The sequence below is a fragment of the Diachasmimorpha longicaudata genome, unplaced genomic scaffold (genome assembly GCF_034640455.1).
Source record: "Diachasmimorpha longicaudata isolate KC_UGA_2023 unplaced genomic scaffold, iyDiaLong2 ctg00000071.1, whole genome shotgun sequence".
NCBI classification, from domain to species: domain Eukaryota; kingdom Metazoa; phylum Arthropoda; class Insecta; order Hymenoptera; family Braconidae; genus Diachasmimorpha; species Diachasmimorpha longicaudata.
This window is the reverse complement of record NW_026973902.1, coordinates 374,613-393,360: the sequence shown is the minus strand read 5'-3', so window position 1 is coordinate 393,360 and position 18,748 is coordinate 374,613. Positions and strand designations below refer to the sequence as shown.

General features: G+C 45.1%; 2 protein-coding genes across 2 annotated transcripts in view; both read right to left on the bottom strand.

The window, feature by feature from the left end:
- The window catches only part of LOC135171663 (uncharacterized), a 168,318-nt gene that overhangs the window by 1,077 nt on the left and 148,493 nt on the right, over positions 1 to 18,748 (bottom strand). The window lies entirely within an intron of this gene.
- Positions 540 to 1,377, bottom strand: LOC135171662 (uncharacterized). The gene is made up of 2 exons (XM_064138285.1): positions 853 to 1,377; positions 540 to 774 (listed from the first exon to the last, which is right to left on the bottom strand). The coding sequence occupies exons 1-2, from the start codon at positions 977 to 979 to the stop codon at positions 542 to 544; spliced, it is 360 nt and encodes a 119-aa protein (XP_063994355.1). The 5' UTR covers positions 980 to 1,377; the 3' UTR covers positions 540 to 541.

The window sequence follows — 18,748 nt, the reverse complement described above, 5'->3', positions numbered from 1 at the left end:
GATATGGAAAAAACTTACCTCGCGGGCTAAGTGCTCTTGGCACGCTCCTGCACATGTCACTTTCACCATGGCTATTTTTTTTTTTTTTTTTAATAAAAAACCACGAAAAACACTAAAACAGGACAAGACGCTAGTCCTCGGGGATGTCGGTGGTGAAAGAGGGCGAATAGTGGAACCTCACGGTTTATATAACTTTTGCCCCACTATTCGCCCTCAACCCTCTAAGCTGTAAGTTAGAGGGAGATGAGGGTAAGGATATATGCGGGAAAGACGAGGAAAAAGTCAAAATTGTTCTCTACACCCTCTAAACAACGAGAAGGAAAGAGACAATAAACGAAAGCCTACAGGACGCCGACGAAGAAGAAGCGAGAGAAATTTCTCCTCGCTTCTACGAGTAAAAAAAAAGGGCTGGGGACAGGAGAGGGGAATATTGGGTCTTGCCTAGCAATAAAAAAAAAAGTCAAGACTCACAGGTAATGCAATAAAATGTATGACTTTTATTTCAGCTATCCAAAAAAATACAAAAATGTTTCATGAATTTTTAGCCCGAACGGTTACTGGGTGATAACGGGGTGAAATCAAGACTCTGGATGACCAATCCTTCATCATCATCATCCCCGCTTTGATCCAATTGCATCGCAATTTGATCAAGCTCTTTTTGGCGCTGCGTTGGAGCCCATCGCCCTTCGTAATCGTCCTCGCGATTCCTTTGTTCTAGATTCGCGCCCAACGCGACTAGAACGGCCTCGATTTCCTCGATAGTTTTTCGCGGTTCTGAAATGAAAAAAATACAAGATTAGCTTAAATCAATCTAATCTCAAAATTCATATGATTGATTGATTGAATATTTACTTTTCGGGGTTGAGGTCGCGAAATTCAATGATCCATGCTGAGCATCTTCACCCTCGCGTTCCAGGATTAAATTGATGACTGATGGAGTGCTGGGAATGATCTCGATCGATGAATCCAATTCCATCATGGGCTCAGGGATGATATCCTTCGATGTGTTGTCCTTGGATCGATTTTTTTCTGATTCGCGAGCTCTAAATTGTCTTTGTTTTTCCTTAGCTAGTTCGCGACGTTTTTCGCGAGCGATAAAGTCGGCCTTCTTTTTTTCCGCGAGTTTTCAACGTTTTTCGCGAGCCTGTATTTTTTTCAGATCCTTTTTCTTATCAATGTAGTTCACTTGATTGAATAAATCAAGATCTTTTTCTAACATATTAATCCATAACTTTTTTTCTTCTGTACTCACTTGCATGATTTCACTTGTTTTTTTATTATTGACTTTCAGGATTTTAGAGTCACTTTGAGTGCTACCGGGTGATTTATGGCCCAATCGTCTGGTTGAGTTTTTCTTCTTCTTTTCAACCTTTTGAAGGTCAAAGTCAATATTTATGACAGGACCTGTCCTGGAAATCTCATGTCTTTGGAGTTTCACTTTTTTCACTATTTTTTCAATTGATCTTTTCTCATCACTGTTATATTGCACTACACGATCACTTATTATTTTAATTCCGTTTTGATTGGCCTTGTTTCCACCATATTTAGATTTTTTAGGTTTAAAAGTTCCAGGCTGATAACCTGATTGATAACTGGATTTTGGAGATGCGTCCACTTGACTTGATGTCATTTTGACGTAAAAAACGTAAATGCAGTAAAAGGAGCTCCCTGGGGTCCTTGATGCATCCCTAGTTTAGAGGAGGGGCTATGTTTTCCACACTTTTTTGAAGATTTGCCCTTGGTGGGGGGTCCTTTGCATACCTGATGGGGGCGGATGCTCGAGTTTTCCTTTTTTTCGCCCCCCCACTTGTTTTGCATTTGTTGGCTATTGAAAGGAAAGGTCAATGATTGGCCCATTTCCTTTCTTGTAGACCAATGTCTCCTCCCCCGCAGGGAGATAATATTCTTCCTCACACGCCCTAAAAAAGTAGTACCAATAGAGTTTTTCCCCCACTCCTGCTTTGCATAATCTTGTGTGTTCTATGCAGTCGAAAAAACCATTTGACTTCGACATTTTATGTAATAATACATCACTATTATGCACAATTGCTTTAGTAACCACAGCCAAAGTTTTTGCATTTTTCGCATATTTCCTTTCATTTAATAAATTCGCGATTGCAATGCTTCTCAGTGATGGAGGATTATATCTCATTTGAAAATTTGATTCGATTTCTCTATTAGATTCTGCAGGTTCTTCATTGTAACACACTTTAAATGTCGTACACATTGTCTATGCTCTCATCTTGAGAGTGTAATTTATCCCTGCGATATCTGATATGGATTTTATTCCATGTCTCACCGAGGAATTTATATTTACATACGCAAGAAGGATCAACAAGGAAATCTTCCACTTCGCATTCCAATCCTGACCCTATCGCGATTTTCCGCGCTTTTGTTGGACTGCACATGTCATCACTATCTTCACTGTCTAGGTAATCATCATCAGTATATTTATCAACACATACGCGTACTCTTTTCTGGCGAAATTGAGGCTTTTGTCGTCCCTCATACGATTCGCGACCCGCGAGATATTTTTTAAGGGACTCTAAATCGTAACTTTCAAAGTTTTTAGACATTTTTACTATTGCAATGCCTTTTAACGAATGACAACAAACGCGTCACTCGATTTAACAAAAAAAATCGGTATAGGAAGGTTCCATGGTAAGAGTGGGGGGTGCCGCGCAACATACAAAAACCGCGAAAGTGGGGCGCATGTGTGACGCCGCCGCCGCAGAACTCCCTGCGGTGGGGGATAATGTGTGACGGTTATAGGTCTGTCATGCATATAGTGGGGGATTCTGTCCCCTCCACTCTCATACGTAGCGCTATAAAACGCGGGTGCTCGCGGTGGATTTGATTCAGTCGTCCTGATTTCATCCATTCATTTTTTCAACATGGAGAGCAACAAACAAAAGGGATTCAGTGATGCTGAACAGCATGTGGTCTTGTCTCAAGTTATATCTTTGAATAGATCAGAGACAAAACAAATTCGTGTCGGCTTAAAAGTTACGTGTTTCGGTCAATTCGTCCCGGTTGTGCAATTTATGGGCGTACGCCCGAAACGCGCCATATTGTCAATGACACGAGAAGAATGGACCCTTTTTTTCAACGATTTGGATGCTGTAACCGATTACTTTGACCCTGAGAAGTTCCACCCAAAGATCAACCACAATCTACCTGCAAAGGAATTTGGGGCCATAAACGTGAAATTCCACCGCAGTTTTGAAAATCCCTGCGTGACCTTTGTTCGCAATGATGATGCAAATCAGACTTCCATAATGATGATGGGACAGAGCATCATTACATTGAAAAACAAGGCTGCATGGATTAATCAGTGGCTGGATTTCTTGGAGACATTGCCTCTCAAGGAATATAAGGAATCGCTTGTACAATCAATTAAAGGAATTGCTATGAATTATATGGATTATAATAGAATGCCTGCCACGGAGGATCTTCATCATCGCATACGCGTAAATTTCGAGGAAATTTATCTCATGGCTCGCGATGATCTCCGAAGTACAATACTCCACGAAAATCTCGGATATTTATATCAATTATTTGGAGAATTATTCTATAATTGTTTCAATTATTTGGATAAATTCGCGGGAGGGGCTTACAGAATGCCCTCATATTGAAAAAAACCATACACAAATGATTTTATGTAAATGATTTGTAAAATGGAACCTACTATTTTTATGAAATATAAAAAAAGATAAAATGTAAAGCCTATGTTTAATTATGTATTACAAAAACCCTCAACATCTTTTCAGGTATAAAAAAGACGGAAGGCAAAAAAAAAGCTATTGACTTTTAGATAAAAACTTTTGGAAGGAAAAAACATGCAATAAAAGAGAGAGAGAAAAACTTAGTCAAAAAAAAAGGAGACAGCGTTGAGAATTTTTCCAACGGTCTTCCATAGAAAGGGAAAATTTATTACCCTAAAAAACCTGTAAAAAAAAGCATCCATTTACTGCGCCATTCATGCCAGGGCATTGCGCAAACCTCCATCTAAAAAAAAAAATTATGGGCCCAGTTTCCCTTAACACGTGAACGACATTCCATTGCATAACAACGGAATGCTTTCAGGCGTTTTGGGACCTGCCCGCATTCCTTCGTCACCCACCCACCACCCACTTCCTGTCGAACAATGACATTTTTTGGGGACCCTCACCCCAGGGGGCCCTAGAGCGGCGACGTCCTCCTCAAAGGACAATGGGGAAAACGTGTTCGGACACGTCTGGAAAAAGGGGGGAAGGGGGGCGATTCCTGGAAGAAAATTCGCCAATCGTGCCCACTTACTACTGTCCTAGCTATGCTATTTCCAAAGATATGGGCGAAAAACGGTGTGATCCCAAATCCGGGCCCGTTTTGCTCTAGGAGGCCCAGGCGCCGAGAAAATCGCGAAAAACTAAAAAATCGACTTTAGAAATTTCCCGGACCCTTAGAAAAATGGGAAATCGTCTCACGAATCCAATGGCGCCAGCCAAATTGTCCTAGCTATGATATTTCCAAAGATATGGGCAAAAAACGGTGTGATCCCAAATCCGGGCCCGTTATGCCCTAGGAGGCCCAGGAGCCGAGAAAAACGCGAAAAACGAAAAAATCGACTTTAGAAAATTCCCGGACCCCTAGAAAAATCGGAAATCGACTCACGAGGCCAATGGCGCCGGCGAAATTCCCCTAGCTAAGATATTTCCAAAGATATGGAGGAAAAACGGTCAGATCCCATATCCAGGCCCTTTTTACTCTAGGAGTCATAGGAGCCGAGAAAACCGCGAAAAACGAAAAAATCAATTTTAAAATATTCCCGGACCCCTAGAAAAATCGGAAATCGTCTCACGAATGCAATGGCGCCAGCCAGATTGTCGTAGCCATGATATTTCCAAAGATATGGGCAAAAGACTGTGTGATCCCAAATCCAGGCCCGTTTTGCTCTAGGAGGCCCAGGAGCCGAGAAAAACGCGAAAAACGAAAAAATCGACTTTAGAAAATTCCCGGACCCCTAGAAAAATCGGAAATCGTCTCACGAATCCAATGGCGCCAGCCAAATTGTCCTAGCTATGATATTTCCAAAGTTATGGGCGAAAAACGGTGTGATCCCAAATCCGGGCCCGTTTTGCTCTAGGAGACCCAGGAGCCGAGGAAAACGCGAAAAACGAAAAAATCTACTTTAGAAAATTCCTGGACAGCTGGAAAAATCGGAAATTGTCTCACGAATCCAATGGCGCCAGCCAAATTGTCCTAGCTATGCTATTTCCAAAGATATGGGCGAAAAACGGTGTGATCCCAAATCCGGGCCCGTTTTGCTCTAGGAGACCCAGGAGCCGAGAAAAACGCGAAAAACGAAAAAATCGTCTTTAGAAAATTCCCGGCCCCCTAGAAAAATCGGAAATCGTCTCACGAATCCAATGGCGCCAGTCAAATTGTCCTAGCTATTATATTTCCAAAGATATGGGCGAAAAACGGTGTGATCCCAAATTCGGGCCCGTTATGCCCTAGGAGGCCCAGGAGCCGAGAAAAACGCGAAAAACGAAAAAATCGACTTTAGAAAATTCCCGGCCCCCTAGAAAAATCGGAAATCGTCTCATGAATCCAATGGCGACAGCAAAATTGTCCTAGCTATGATATTTCCAAAGATATGGGCGAAAAACGGTGTGATCCCAAATTCGGGCCCGTTATGCCGTAGGAGGCCCAGGAGCCAAGAAAAACGCGAAAAACGAAAAAATCGACTTTAGAAAAGTCCCGGACCCCTAGAAAAATCGGAAATCGTCTCACGAATCCAATGGCGCCAGCCAAATTGTCCTAGCTATGATATTTCCAAAGATATGGGCGAAAAACGGTGTGATGCCCAATCCGGGCCCGTTTTCCTCTAGGAGGCCCAGTAGCCGAGAAAAACGAAAAAATCGACTTTAGAAAATTCCCGGACCCCTAGAAAAATCGGAAATCGTCTCACGAATCCAATGACGATAGTCAAAGTGTTCTAGCTATGATATTTCCAAAGATATGGGCGAAGAACTGTGTGATCCCAAATCCGGGCCCGGTTTGCTCTAGGAGGCCCAGGGGCCGAGAAAAACGCGAAAAACGAAAAAATCGACTTTAGGAAATTCCCGGGCCCCTAGAAAAATCGGAAATCGTCTCACGAATCCAATGGTGCCAGCCAAATTATCCTAGCAATGATATTTCCAAAGATATGGGCGAAAAACGGTGTGATCCCAAATCCGGGCCCGTTTTGCTCTAGGAGGCCCAGGAGCCGAGAAAAACGCGAAAAACGAAAAAATCGACTTTAGAACATTCCGGAACCCCTAGAAAAATCGGAAATCGTCTTACGAATCCAATGGCGCCAGCCAAATTGTCCTAGCAATGATATTTCCAAAGATATGGGCGAAAAACGGTGTGATCCCAAATCCGGGCCCGTTTTGCTCTAGGAGGCCCAGGAGCCGAGAAAAACGCGAAAAACGAAAAAATCGACTTTAGAAAATTCCCGGACCCCTAGAAAAATCGGAAATCGTCTCACGAATCCAATGGCGCCAGCCAAATTGCCCTAGGTATATTTCCAGGGATATGGAAAAAAAACGATGTCATGCCAAACCCAGGCCCTTTTTTTTCTAGGAGCCAGAGGAGCCGAGAAAAAGGCAAAAAACTAAAAAATCGAGTTTAGAATATTCCCGCACCCCTAGAAAAGTCGGAAATCGTCTCACGAATCCAGTGCCGCCAGCCAAATAGCCCTAGCTATTATATTTCCAAAGATATGGAAGAAAAACCTCGGGAGCCCGTATCCAGGCCCTTTTTTCTCTGGGAGCTGCAGGTGCCAAGCAAAAGGCGAAAAACTAAAAAATCGAGTTTAGAATTATCCTGCACCCCTAGAAAAATCGGAAATCGTCTCACGAGGCCAATGGCGCCGGCGAAATTCCCCTAGCTAAGATATTTCCAAAGATATGGAGGAAAAACGGTCAGATCCCATATCCAGGCCCTTTTTACTCTAGGAGTCATAGGAGCCGAGAAAACCGCGAAAAACGAAAAAAATCAATTTTAAAATATTTCCGGACCCCTAGAAAAATCGGAAATCGTCTCACGAATCCAATGGCGCCAGCCAAATTGCCCTAGGTATGATATTTCCAGGGATATGGAAGAAAACATGTGATCCCAAACCCAGGCCCTTTTTTCTCTAGGAGGCCCAGGAGCCGAGAAAATCGCGAAAAACGAAAAAATCGACTTTAGAAAATTCCCGGACCCCTAGAAAAATCGGAAATCGTCTCACGAATCCAATGGCGCCAGCCAGATTGTCGTAGCAATGATATTTCCAAAGATATGGGCGAAAAACGGTGTGATCCCAAATCCGGGCCGGTTATGCCCTAGGAGGCCCAGGAGCCGAGAAAAACGCGAAAAACGAAAAAATCTACTTTAGAAAATTCCTGGACCCCTGGCAAAATCGGAAATCGTCTCACGAATCCAATGGCGCCATCCAAATTGTCCTAGCTATGCTATTTCCAAAGATATGGGCGAAAAACGGTGTGATCCCAAATCCGGGCCCGTTTTGCTCTAGGAGGCCCAGGCGCCGAGAAAATCGCGAAAAACGAAAAAATCGACTTTAGAAAATTCCCGGACCCCTAGAAAAATCGGAAATCGTCTCACGAATGCAATGGCGCCAGCCAGATTGTCGTAGCCATGATATTTCCAAAGATATGGGCAAAAGACTGTGTGATCCCAAATCCAGGCCCGTTTTGCTCTAGGAGGCCCAGGAGCCGAGAAAAACGCGAAAAACGAAAAAATCGACTTTAGAAAATTCCCGGACCCCTAGAAAAATCGGAAATCGTCTCACGAATCCAATGGCGCCAGCCAAATTGTCCTAGCTATGATATTTCCAAAGTTATGGGCGAAAAACGGTGTGATCCCAAATCCGGGCCCGTTTTGCTCTAGGAGACCCAGGAGCCGAGGAAAACGCGAAAAACGAAAAAATCTACTTTAGAAAATTCCTGGACAGCTGGAAAAATCGGAAATTGTCTCACGAATCCAATGGCGCCAGCCAAATTGTCCTAGCTATGCTATTTCCAAAGATATGGGCGAAAAACGGTGTGATCCCAAATCCGGGCCCGTTTTGCTCTAGGAGACCCAGGAGCCGAGAAAAACGCGAAAAACGAAAAAATCGTCTTTAGAAAATTCCCGGCCCCCTAGAAAAATCGGAAATCGTCTCACGAATCCAATGGCGCCAGTCAAATTGTCCTAGCTATTATATTTCCAAAGATATGGGCGAAAAACGGTGTGATCCCAAATTCGGGCCCGTTATGCCCTAGGAGGCCCAGGAGCCGAGAAAAACGCGAAAAACGAAAAAATCGACTTTAGAAAATTCCCGGCCCCCTAGAAAAATCGGAAATCGTCTCATGAATCCAATGGCGACAGCAAAATTGTCCTAGCTATGATATTTCCAAAGATATGGGCGAAAAACGGTGTGATCCCAAATTCGGGCCCGTTATGCCGTAGGAGGCCCAGGAGCCAAGAAAAACGCGAAAAACGAAAAAATCGACTTTAGAAAAGTCCCGGACCCCTAGAAAAATCGGAAATCGTCTCACGAATCCAATGGCGCCAGCCAAATTGTCCTAGCTATGATATTTCCAAAGATATGGGCGAAAAACGGTGTGATGCCCAATCCGGGCCCGTTTTCCTCTAGGAGGCCCAGTAGCCGAGAAAAACGAAAAAATCGACTTTAGAAAATTCCCGGACCCCTAGAAAAATCGGAAATCGTCTCACGAATCCAATGACGCTAGTCAAAGTGTTCTAGCTATGATATTTCCAAAGATATGGGCGAAGAACTGTGTGATCCCAAATCCGGGCCCGGTTTGCTCTAGGAGGCCCAGGGGCCGAGAAAAACGCGAAAAACGAAAAAATCGACTTTAGAAAATTCCCGGGCCCCTAGAAAAATCGGAAATTGTCTCACGAATCCAATGGTGCCAGCCAAATTATCCTAGCAATGATATTTCCAAAGATATGGGCGAAAAACGGTGTGATCCCAAATCCGGGCCCGTTTTGCTCTAGGAGGCCCAGGAGCCGAGAAAAACGCGAAAAACGAAAAAATCGACTTTAGAAAATTCCCGGACCCCTAGAAAAATCGGAAATCGTCTCACGAATCCAATGGCGCCAGCCAAATTGCCCTAGGTATGATATTTCCAGGGATATGGAAAAAAAACGATGTCATCCCAAACCCAGGCCCTTTTTTTTCTAGGAGCCAGAGGAGCCGAGAAAAAGGCAAAAAACTAAAAAATCGAGTTTAGAATATTCCCGCACCCCTAGAAAAGTCGGAAATCGTCTCACGAATCCACTGCCGCCAGCCAAATAGCCCTAGCTATTATATTTCCAAAGATATGGAAGAAAAACCCCGGGAGCCCGTATCCAGGCCCTTTTTTCTCTGGGAGCTGCAGGAGCCGAGCACAAGGCGAAAAACTAAAAAATCGAGTTTAGAATTATCCTGCACCCCTAGAAAAATCGGAAATCGTCTCACGAGGCCAATGGCGCCGGCGAAATTCCCCTAGCTAAGATATTTCCAAAGATATGGAGGAAAAACGGTGTGATGCCCAATCCGGGCCCGTTTTGCTCTAGGAGGCCCAGTAGCCGAGAAAAACGAAAAAATCGACTTTAGAAAATTCCCGGACCCCTAGAAAAATCGGAAATCGTCTCACGAATCCAATGGCGCCAGCCAGATTGTCGTAGCAATGATATTTCCAAAGATATGGGCGAAAAACGGTGTGATCTCAAATCCGGGCCGGTTATGCCCTAGGAGGCCCAGGAGCCGAGAAAAACGCGAAAAACGAAAAAATCTACTTTAGAAAATTCCTGGACCCCTGGAAAAATCGGAAATCGTCTCACGAATCCAATGGCGCCAGCCAAATTGTCCTAGCTATGCTATTTCCAAAGATATGGGCGAAAAACGGCGTGATCCCAAATCCGGGCCCGTTTTGCTCTAGGAGACCCAGGAGCCGAGAAAAACGCGAAAAACGAAAAAATCGACTTTAGAAAATTCCCGGACCCCTAGAAAAATCGGAAATCGTCTCACGAATCCAATGGCGCCAGCCAAATTGCCCTAGGTATGATATTTCCAGGGATATGGAAGAAAACATGTGATCCCAAACCCTGGCCCTTTTTTCTCTAGGAGGCCCAGGAGCCGAGCAAATCGCGAAAAACGAAAAAATGGACTTTAGAAAATTCCCGGCCCCCTAGAAAAATCGGAAATCGTCTCACGAATCCAATGGCGACAGCCTAATTGTCCTAGCTATGATATTTCCAAAGATATGGGCGAAAAACGGTGTGATCCCAAATTCGGGCCCGTTATGCCGTAGGAGGCCCAGGAGCCGAGAAAAACGAAAAAATCGACTTTAGAAAATTCCCGGACCCCTAGAAAAATCGGAAATCGTCTCACCAATCCAATGACGCTAGTCAAAGTGTTCTAGCTATGATATTTCCAAAGATATGGGCGAAGAACTGTGTGATCCCAAATCCGGGCCCGGTTTGCTCTAGGAGGCCCAGGGGCCGAGAAAAACGCGAAAAACGAAAAAATCGACTTTAGAAAATTCCCGGGCCCCTAGAAAAATCGGAAATCGTCTCACGAATCCAATGGTGCCAGCCAAATTATCCTAGCAATGATATTTCCAAAGATATGGGCGAAAAACGGTGTGATCCCAAATCCGGGCCCATTTTGCTCTAGGAGGCCCAGGAGCCGAGAAAAACGCGAAAAACGAAAAAATCGACTTTAGAAAATTCCCGGGACCCTAGAAAAATCGGAAATCGTCTTACGAATCCAATGGCGCCAGCCAAATTGTCCTAGCAATGATATTTCCAAAGATATGGGCGAAAAACGGTGTGATCCCAAATTCGGGCCCGTTATGCCGTAGGAGGCCCAGGAGCCGAGAAAAACGCGAAAAACGTAAAAATCGACTTTAGAAAATTCCCGGACCCCTAGAAAAATCGGAAATCGTCTCACGAATCCAATGGCGCCAGCCAAATTGTCCTAGCTATGATATTTCCAAAGATATGGGCGAAAAACGGTGTGATCCCAAATCCGGGCCCGTTTTGCTCTAGGAGACCCAGGAGCCGAGAAAAACGCGAAAAACGAAAAAATCGTCTTTAGAAAATTCCCGGCCCCCTAGAAAAATCGGAAATCGTCTCACGAATCCAATGGCGCCAGCCAAATTGTCCTAGCTATGATATTTCCAAAGATATGGGCGAAAAACGGTGTGATCCCAAATCCGGGGCCGTTTTGCTCTAGGAGGCCCAGGAGCCGAGAAAAACGCGAAAAACGAAAAAATCGACTTTAGAAAATTCCCGGACCCCTAGAAAAATCGGAAATCGTCTCAAGAATCCAATGGCGCCAGCCAAATTGTCCTAGCTATGATATTTCCAAAGATATGGGCGAAAAACGGTGTGATCCCAAATCCGGGCCCGTTTTGCTCTAGGAGACCCAGGAGCCGAGGAAATCGCGAAAAACGAAAAAATCGACTTTAGAAAATTCCCGGGACCCTAGAAAAATCGGAAATCGTCTTACGAATCCAATGGCGCCAGCCAAATTGTCCTAGCAATGATATTTCCAAAGATATGGGCGAAAAACGGTGTGATCCCAAATTCGGGCCCGTTATGCCGTAGGAGGCCCAGGAGCCGAGAAAAACGCGAAAAACGTAAAAATCGACTTTAGAAAATTCCCGGACCCCTAGAAAAATCGGAAATCGTCTCACGAATCCAATGGCGCCAGCCAAATTGTCCTAGCTATGATATTTCCAAAGATATGGGCGAAAAACGGTGTGATCCCAAATCCGGGCCCGTTTTGCTCTAGGAGACCCAGGAGCCGAGGAAATCGCGAAAAACGAAAAAATCGACTTTAGAAAATTCCCGGACCCCTAGAAAAATCGGAAATCGACTCACGAGGCCAATGGCGCCGGCGAAATTCCCCTAGCTAAGATATTTCCAAAGATATGGAGGAAAAACGGTCAGATCCCATATCCAGGCCCTTTTTACTCTAGGAGTCATAGGAGCCGAGAAAACCGCGAAAAACGAAAAAAATCAATTTTAAAATATTCTCGGACCCCTAGAAAAATCGGAAATCGTCTCACGAATCCAATGGCGCCAGCCAAATTGCCCTAGGTATGACATTTCCAGGGATATGGAAGAAAACATGTGATCCCAAACCCAGGCCCTTTTTCCTCTAGGAGGCCCAGGAGCCGAGAAAAACGCGAAAAACGAAAAAATCGACTTTAGAAAATTCCCGGCCCCCTAGAAAAATCGGAAATCGTCTCACGAATCCAATGGCGACAGCAAAATTGTCCTAGCTATGATATTTCCAAAGATATGGGCGAAAAACGGTGTGATGCCCAATCCGGGCCCGTTTTGCTCTAGGAGGCCCAGTAGCCGAGAAAAACGAAAAAATCGAATTTAGAAAATTCCCGGACCCCTAGAAAAATCGGAAATCGTCTCACGAATCCAACGGCGCCAGCCAAATTGCCCTAGGTATGATATTTCCAGGGATATGGAAAAAAAACGATGTCATCCCAAACCCAGGCCCTTTTTTTTCTAGGAGCCAGAGGAGCCGAGAAAAAGGCAAAAAACTAAAAAATCGAGTTTAGAATATTCCCGCACCCCTAGAAAAGTCGGAAATCGTCTCACGAATTCAGTGCCGCCAGCCAAATAGCCCTAGCTATTATATTTCCAAAGATATGGAAGAAAAACCTCGGGAGCCCGTATCCAGGCCCTTTTTTCTCTGGGAGCTGCAGGAGCCGAGCAAAAGGCGAAAAACTAAAAAATCGAGTTTAGAATTATCCTGCACCCCTAGAAAAATCGGAAATCGTCTCACGAGGCCAATGGCGCCGGCGAAATTCCCCTAGCTAAGATATTTCCAAAGATATGGAGGAAAAACGGTGTGATGCCCAATCCGGGCCCGTTTTGCTCTAGGAGGCCCAGTAGCCGAGAAAAACGAAAAAATCGACTTTAGAAAATTCCCGGACCCCTAGAAAAATCGGAAATCGTCTCACGAATCCAATGGCGCCAGCCAAATTGCCCTAGGTATGATATTTCCAGGGATATGGAAGAAAACATGTGATCCCAAACCCAGGCCCTTTTTTCTCTAGGAGGCCCAGGAGCCGAGAAAAACGCGAAAAACGAAAAAATCGACTTTAGAACATTCCGGGACCCCTAGAAAAATCGGAAATCGTCTCACGAATCCAATGGCGCCAGCCAAATTGTCCTAGCTATGATATTTCCAAAGATATGGGCGAAAAACGGTGTGATCCCAAATCCGGGCCCGTTTTGCTCTAGGAGACCCAGGAGCCGAGAAAAACGCGAAAAACGAAAAAATCGTCTTTAGAAAATTCCCGGCCCCCTAGAAAAATCGGAAATCGTCTCACGAATCCAATGGCGCCAGCCAAATTGTCCTAGCTATGATATTTCCAAAGATATGGGCGAAAAACGGTGTGATCCCAAATCCGGGGCAGTTTTGCTCTAGGAGGCCCAGGAGCCGAGAAAAACGCGAAAAACGAAAAAATCGACCTTAGAAAATTCCCGGACCCCTAGAAAAATCGGAAATCGTCTCAAGAATCCAATGGCGCCAGCCAAATTGTCCTAGCTATGATATTTCCAAAGATATGGGCGAAAAACGGTGTGATCCCAAATCCGGGCCCGTCTTGCTCTAGGAGACCCAGGAGCCGAGGAAATCGCGAAAAACGAAAAAATCGACTTTAGAAAATTCCCGGACCCCTAGAAAAATCGGAAATCGTCTCACGAATCCAATGGCGCCAGCCAGATTGTCGTAGCAATGATATTTCCAAAGATATGGGCGAAAAACGGTGTGATCCCAAATCCGGGCCGGTTATGCCCTAGGAGGCCCAGGAGCCGAGAAAAACGCGAAAAACGAAAAAATCTACTTTAGAAAATTCCTGGACCCCTGGCAAAATCGGAAATCGTCTCACGAATCCAATGGCGCCATCCAAATTGTCCTAGCTATGCTATTTCCAAAGATATGGGCGAAAAACGGTGTGATCCCAAATCCGGGCCCGTTTTGCTCTAGGAGGCCCAGGCGCCGAGAAAATCGCGAAAAACGAAAAAATCGACTTTAGAAAATTCCCGGACCCCTAGAAAAATCGGAAATCGTCTCACGAATGCAATGGCGCCAGCCAGATTGTCGTAGCCATGATATTTCCAAAGATATGGGCAAAAGACTGTGTGATCCCAAATCCAGGCCCGTTTTGCTCTAGGAGGCCCAGGAGCCGAGAAAAACGCGAAAAACGAAAAAATCGACTTTAGAAAATTCCCGGACCCCTAGAAAAATCGGAAATCGTCTCACGAATCCAATGGCGCCAGCCAAATTGTCCTAGCTATGATATTTCCAAAGTTATGGGCGAAAAACGGTGTGATCCCAAATCCGGGCCCGTTTTGCTCTAGGAGACCCAGGAGCCGAGGAAAACGCGAAAAACGAAAAAATCTACTTTAGAAAATTCCTGGACAGCTGGAAAAATCGGAAATTGTCTCACGAATCCAATGGCGCCAGCCAAATTGTCCTAGCTATGCTATTTCCAAAGATATGGGCGAAAAACGGTGTGATCCCAAATCCGGGCCCGTTTTGCTCTAGGAGACCCAGGAGCCGAGAAAAACGCGAAAAACGAAAAAATCGTCTTTAGAAAATTCCCGGCCCCCTAGAAAAATCGGAAATCGTCTCACGAATCCAATGGCGCCAGTCAAATTGTCCTAGCTATTATATTTCCAAAGATATGGGCGAAAAACGGTGTGATCCCAAATTCGGGCCCGTTATGCCCTAGGAGGCCCAGGAGCCGAGAAAAACGCGAAAAACGAAAAAATCGACTTTAGAAAATTCCCGGCCCCCTAGAAAAATCGGAAATCGTCTCATGAATCCAATGGCGACAGCAAAATTGTCCTAGCTATGATATTTCCAAAGATATGGGCGAAAAACGGTGTGATCCCAAATTCGGGCCCGTTATGCCGTAGGAGGCCCAGGAGCCAAGAAAAACGCGAAAAACGAAAAAATCGACTTTAGAAAAGTCCCGGACCCCTAGAAAAATCGGAAATCGTCTCACGAATCCAATGGCGCCAGCCAAATTGTCCTAGCTATGATATTTCCAAAGATATGGGCGAAAAACGGTGTGATGCCCAATCCGGGCCCGTTTTCCTCTAGGAGGCCCAGTAGCCGAGAAAAACGAAAAAATCGACTTTAGAAAATTCCCGGACCCCTAGAAAAATCGGAAATCGTCTCACGAATCCAATGACGCTAGTCAAAGTGTTCTAGCTATGATATTTCCAAAGATATGGGCGAAGAACTGTGTGATCCCAAATCCGGGCCCGGTTTGCTCTAGGAGGCCCAGGGGCCGAGAAAAACGCGAAAAACGAAAAAATCGACTTTAGAAAATTCCCGGGCCCCTAGAAAAATCGGAAATTGTCTCACGAATCCAATGGTGCCAGCCAAATTATCCTAGCAATGATATTTCCAAAGATATGGGCGAAAAACGGTGTGATCCCAAATCCGGGCCCGTTTTGCTCTAGGAGGCCCAGGAGCCGAGAAAAACGCGAAAAACGAAAAAATCGACTTTAGAAAATTCCCGGACCCCTAGAAAAATCGGAAATCGTCTCACGAATCCAATGGCGCCAGCCAAATTGCCCTAGGTATGATATTTCCAGGGATATGGAAAAAAAACGATGTCATCCCAAACCCAGGCCCTTTTTTTTCTAGGAGCCAGAGGAGCCGAGAAAAAGGCAAAAAACTAAAAAATCGAGTTTAGAATATTCCCGCACCCCTAGAAAAGTCGGAAATCGTCTCACGAATCCACTGCCGCCAGCCAAATAGCCCTAGCTATTATATTTCCAAAGATATGGAAGAAAAACCCCGGGAGCCCGTATCCAGGCCCTTTTTTCTCTGGGAGCTGCAGGAGCCGAGCACAAGGCGAAAAACTAAAAAATCGAGTTTAGAATTATCCTGCACCCCTAGAAAAATCGGAAATCGTCTCACGAGGCCAATGGCGCCGGCGAAATTCCCCTAGCTAAGATATTTCCAAAGATATGGAGGAAAAACGGTGTGATGCCCAATCCGGGCCCGTTTTGCTCTAGGAGGCCCAGTAGCCGAGAAAAACGAAAAAATCGACTTTAGAAAATTCCCGGACCCCTAGAAAAATCGGAAATCGTCTCACGAATCCAATGGCGCCAGCCAGATTGTCGTAGCAATGATATTTCCAAAGATATGGGCGAAAAACGGTGTGATCTCAAATCCGGGCCGGTTATGCCCTAGGAGGCCCAGGAGCCGAGAAAAACGCGAAAAACGAAAAAATCTACTTTAGAAAATTCCTGGACCCCTGGAAAAATCGGAAATCGTCTCACGAATCCAATGGCGCCAGCCAAATTGTCCTAGCTATGCTATTTCCAAAGATATGGGCGAAAAACGGCGTGATCCCAAATCCGGGCCCGTTTTGCTCTAGGAGACCCAGGAGCCGAGAAAAACGCGAAAAACGAAAAAATCGACTTTAGAAAATTCCCGGACCCCTAGAAAAATCGGAAATCGTCTCACGAATCCAATGGCGCCAGCCAAATTGCCCTAGGTATGATATTTCCAGGGATATGGAAGAAAACATGTGATCCCAAACCCTGGCCCTTTTTTCTCTAGGAGGCCCAGGAGCCGAGCAAATCGCGAAAAACGAAAAAATGGACTTTAGAAAATTCCCGGCCCCCTAGAAAAATCGGAAATCGTCTCACGAATCCAATGGCGACAGCCTAATTGTCCTAGCTATGATATTTCCAAAGATATGGGCGAAAAACGGTGTGATCCCAAATTCGGGCCCGTTATGCCGTAGGAGGCCCAGGAGCCGAGAAAAACGAAAAAATCGACTTTAGAAAATTCCCGGACCCCTAGAAAAATCGGAAATCGTCTCACCAATCCAATGACGCTAGTCAAAGTGTTCTAGCTATGATATTTCCAAAGATATGGGCGAAGAACTGTGTGATCCCAAATCCGGGCCCGGTTTGCTCTAGGAGGCCCAGGGGCCGAGAAAAACGCGAAAAACGAAAAAATCGACTTTAGAAAATTCCCGGGCCCCTAGAAAAATCGGAAATCGTCTCACGAATCCAATGGTGCCAGCCAAATTATCCTAGCAATGATATTTCCAAAGATATGGGCGAAAAACGGTGTGATCCCAAATCCGGGCCCATTTTGCTCTAGGAGGCCCAGGAGCCGAGAAAAACGCGAAAAACGAAAAAATCGACTTTAGAAAATTCCCGGGACCCTAGAAAAATCGGAAATCGTCTTACGAATCCAATGGCGCCAGCCAAATTGTCCTAGCAATGATATTTCCAAAGATATGGGCGAAAAACGGTGTGATCCCAAATTCGGGCCCGTTATGCCGTAGGAGGCCCAGGAGCCGAGAAAAACGCGAAAAACGTAAAAATCGACTTTAGAAAATTCCCGGACCCCTAGAAAAATCGGAAATCGTCTCACGAATCCAATGGCGCCAGCCAAATTGTCCTAGCTATGATATTTCCAAAGATATGGGCGAAAAACGGTGTGATCCCAAATCCGGGCCCGTTTTGCTCTAGGAGACCCAGGAGCCGAGAAAAACGCGAAAAACGAAAAAATCGTCTTTAGAAAATTCCCGGCCCCCTAGAAAAATCGGAAATCGTCTCACGAATCCAATGGCGCCAGCCAAATTGCCCTAGGTATGACATTTCCAGGTATATGGAAGAAAACATGTGATCCCAAACCCAGGCCCTTTTTTCTCTAGGAGGCCCAGGAGCCGAGAAAATCGCGAAAAACGAAAAAATCGACTTTCAGAAAATTCCCGGACCCCTAGAAAAATCGGAAATCGTCTCACGAATCCAATGGCGCCAGCCAGATTGTCGTAGCAATGATATTTCCAAAGATATGGGCGAAAAACGGTGTGATCTCAAATCCGGGCCGGTTATGCCCTAGGAGGCCCAGGAGCCGAGAAAAACGCGAAAAACGAAAAAATCTACTTTAGAAAATTCCTGGACCCCTGGAAAAATCGGAAATCGTCTCACGAATCCAATGGCGCCAGCCAAATTGTCCTAGCTATGCTATTTCCAAAGATATGGGCGAAAAACGGTGTGATGCCCAATCCGGGCCCGTTTTGCTCTAGGAGGCCCAGTAGCCGAGAAAAACGAAAAAATCGACTTTAGAAAATTCCCGGACCCCTAGAAAAATCGGAAATCGTCTCAAGAATCCAATGGCGCCAGCCAAATTGTCCTAGCTATGATATTTCCAAAGATATGGGCGAAAAACGGTGTGATCCCAAATCCGGGCCCGTTTTGCTCTAGGAGACCCAGGAGCCGAGGAAATCGCGAAAAACGAAAAAATCGACTTTAGAAAATTCCCGGACCCCTAGAAAAATCGGAAATCGACTCACGAGGCCAATGGCGCCGGCGAAATTCCCCTAGCTAAGATATTTCCAAAGATATGGAGGAAAAACGGTCAGATCCCATATCCAGGCCCTTTTTACTCTAGGAGTCATAGGAGCCGAGAAAACCGCGAAAAACGAAAAAAATCAATTTTAAAATATTCCCGGACCCCTAGAAAAATCGGAAATCGTCTCACGAATCCAATGGCGCCAGCCAAATTGCCCTAGGTATGACATTTCCAGGGATATGGAAGAAAACATGTGATCCCAAACCCAGGCCCTTTTTCCTCTAGGAGGCCCAGGAGCCGAGAAAAACGCGAAAAACGAAAAAATCGACTTTAGAAAATTCCCGGCCCCCTAGAAAAATC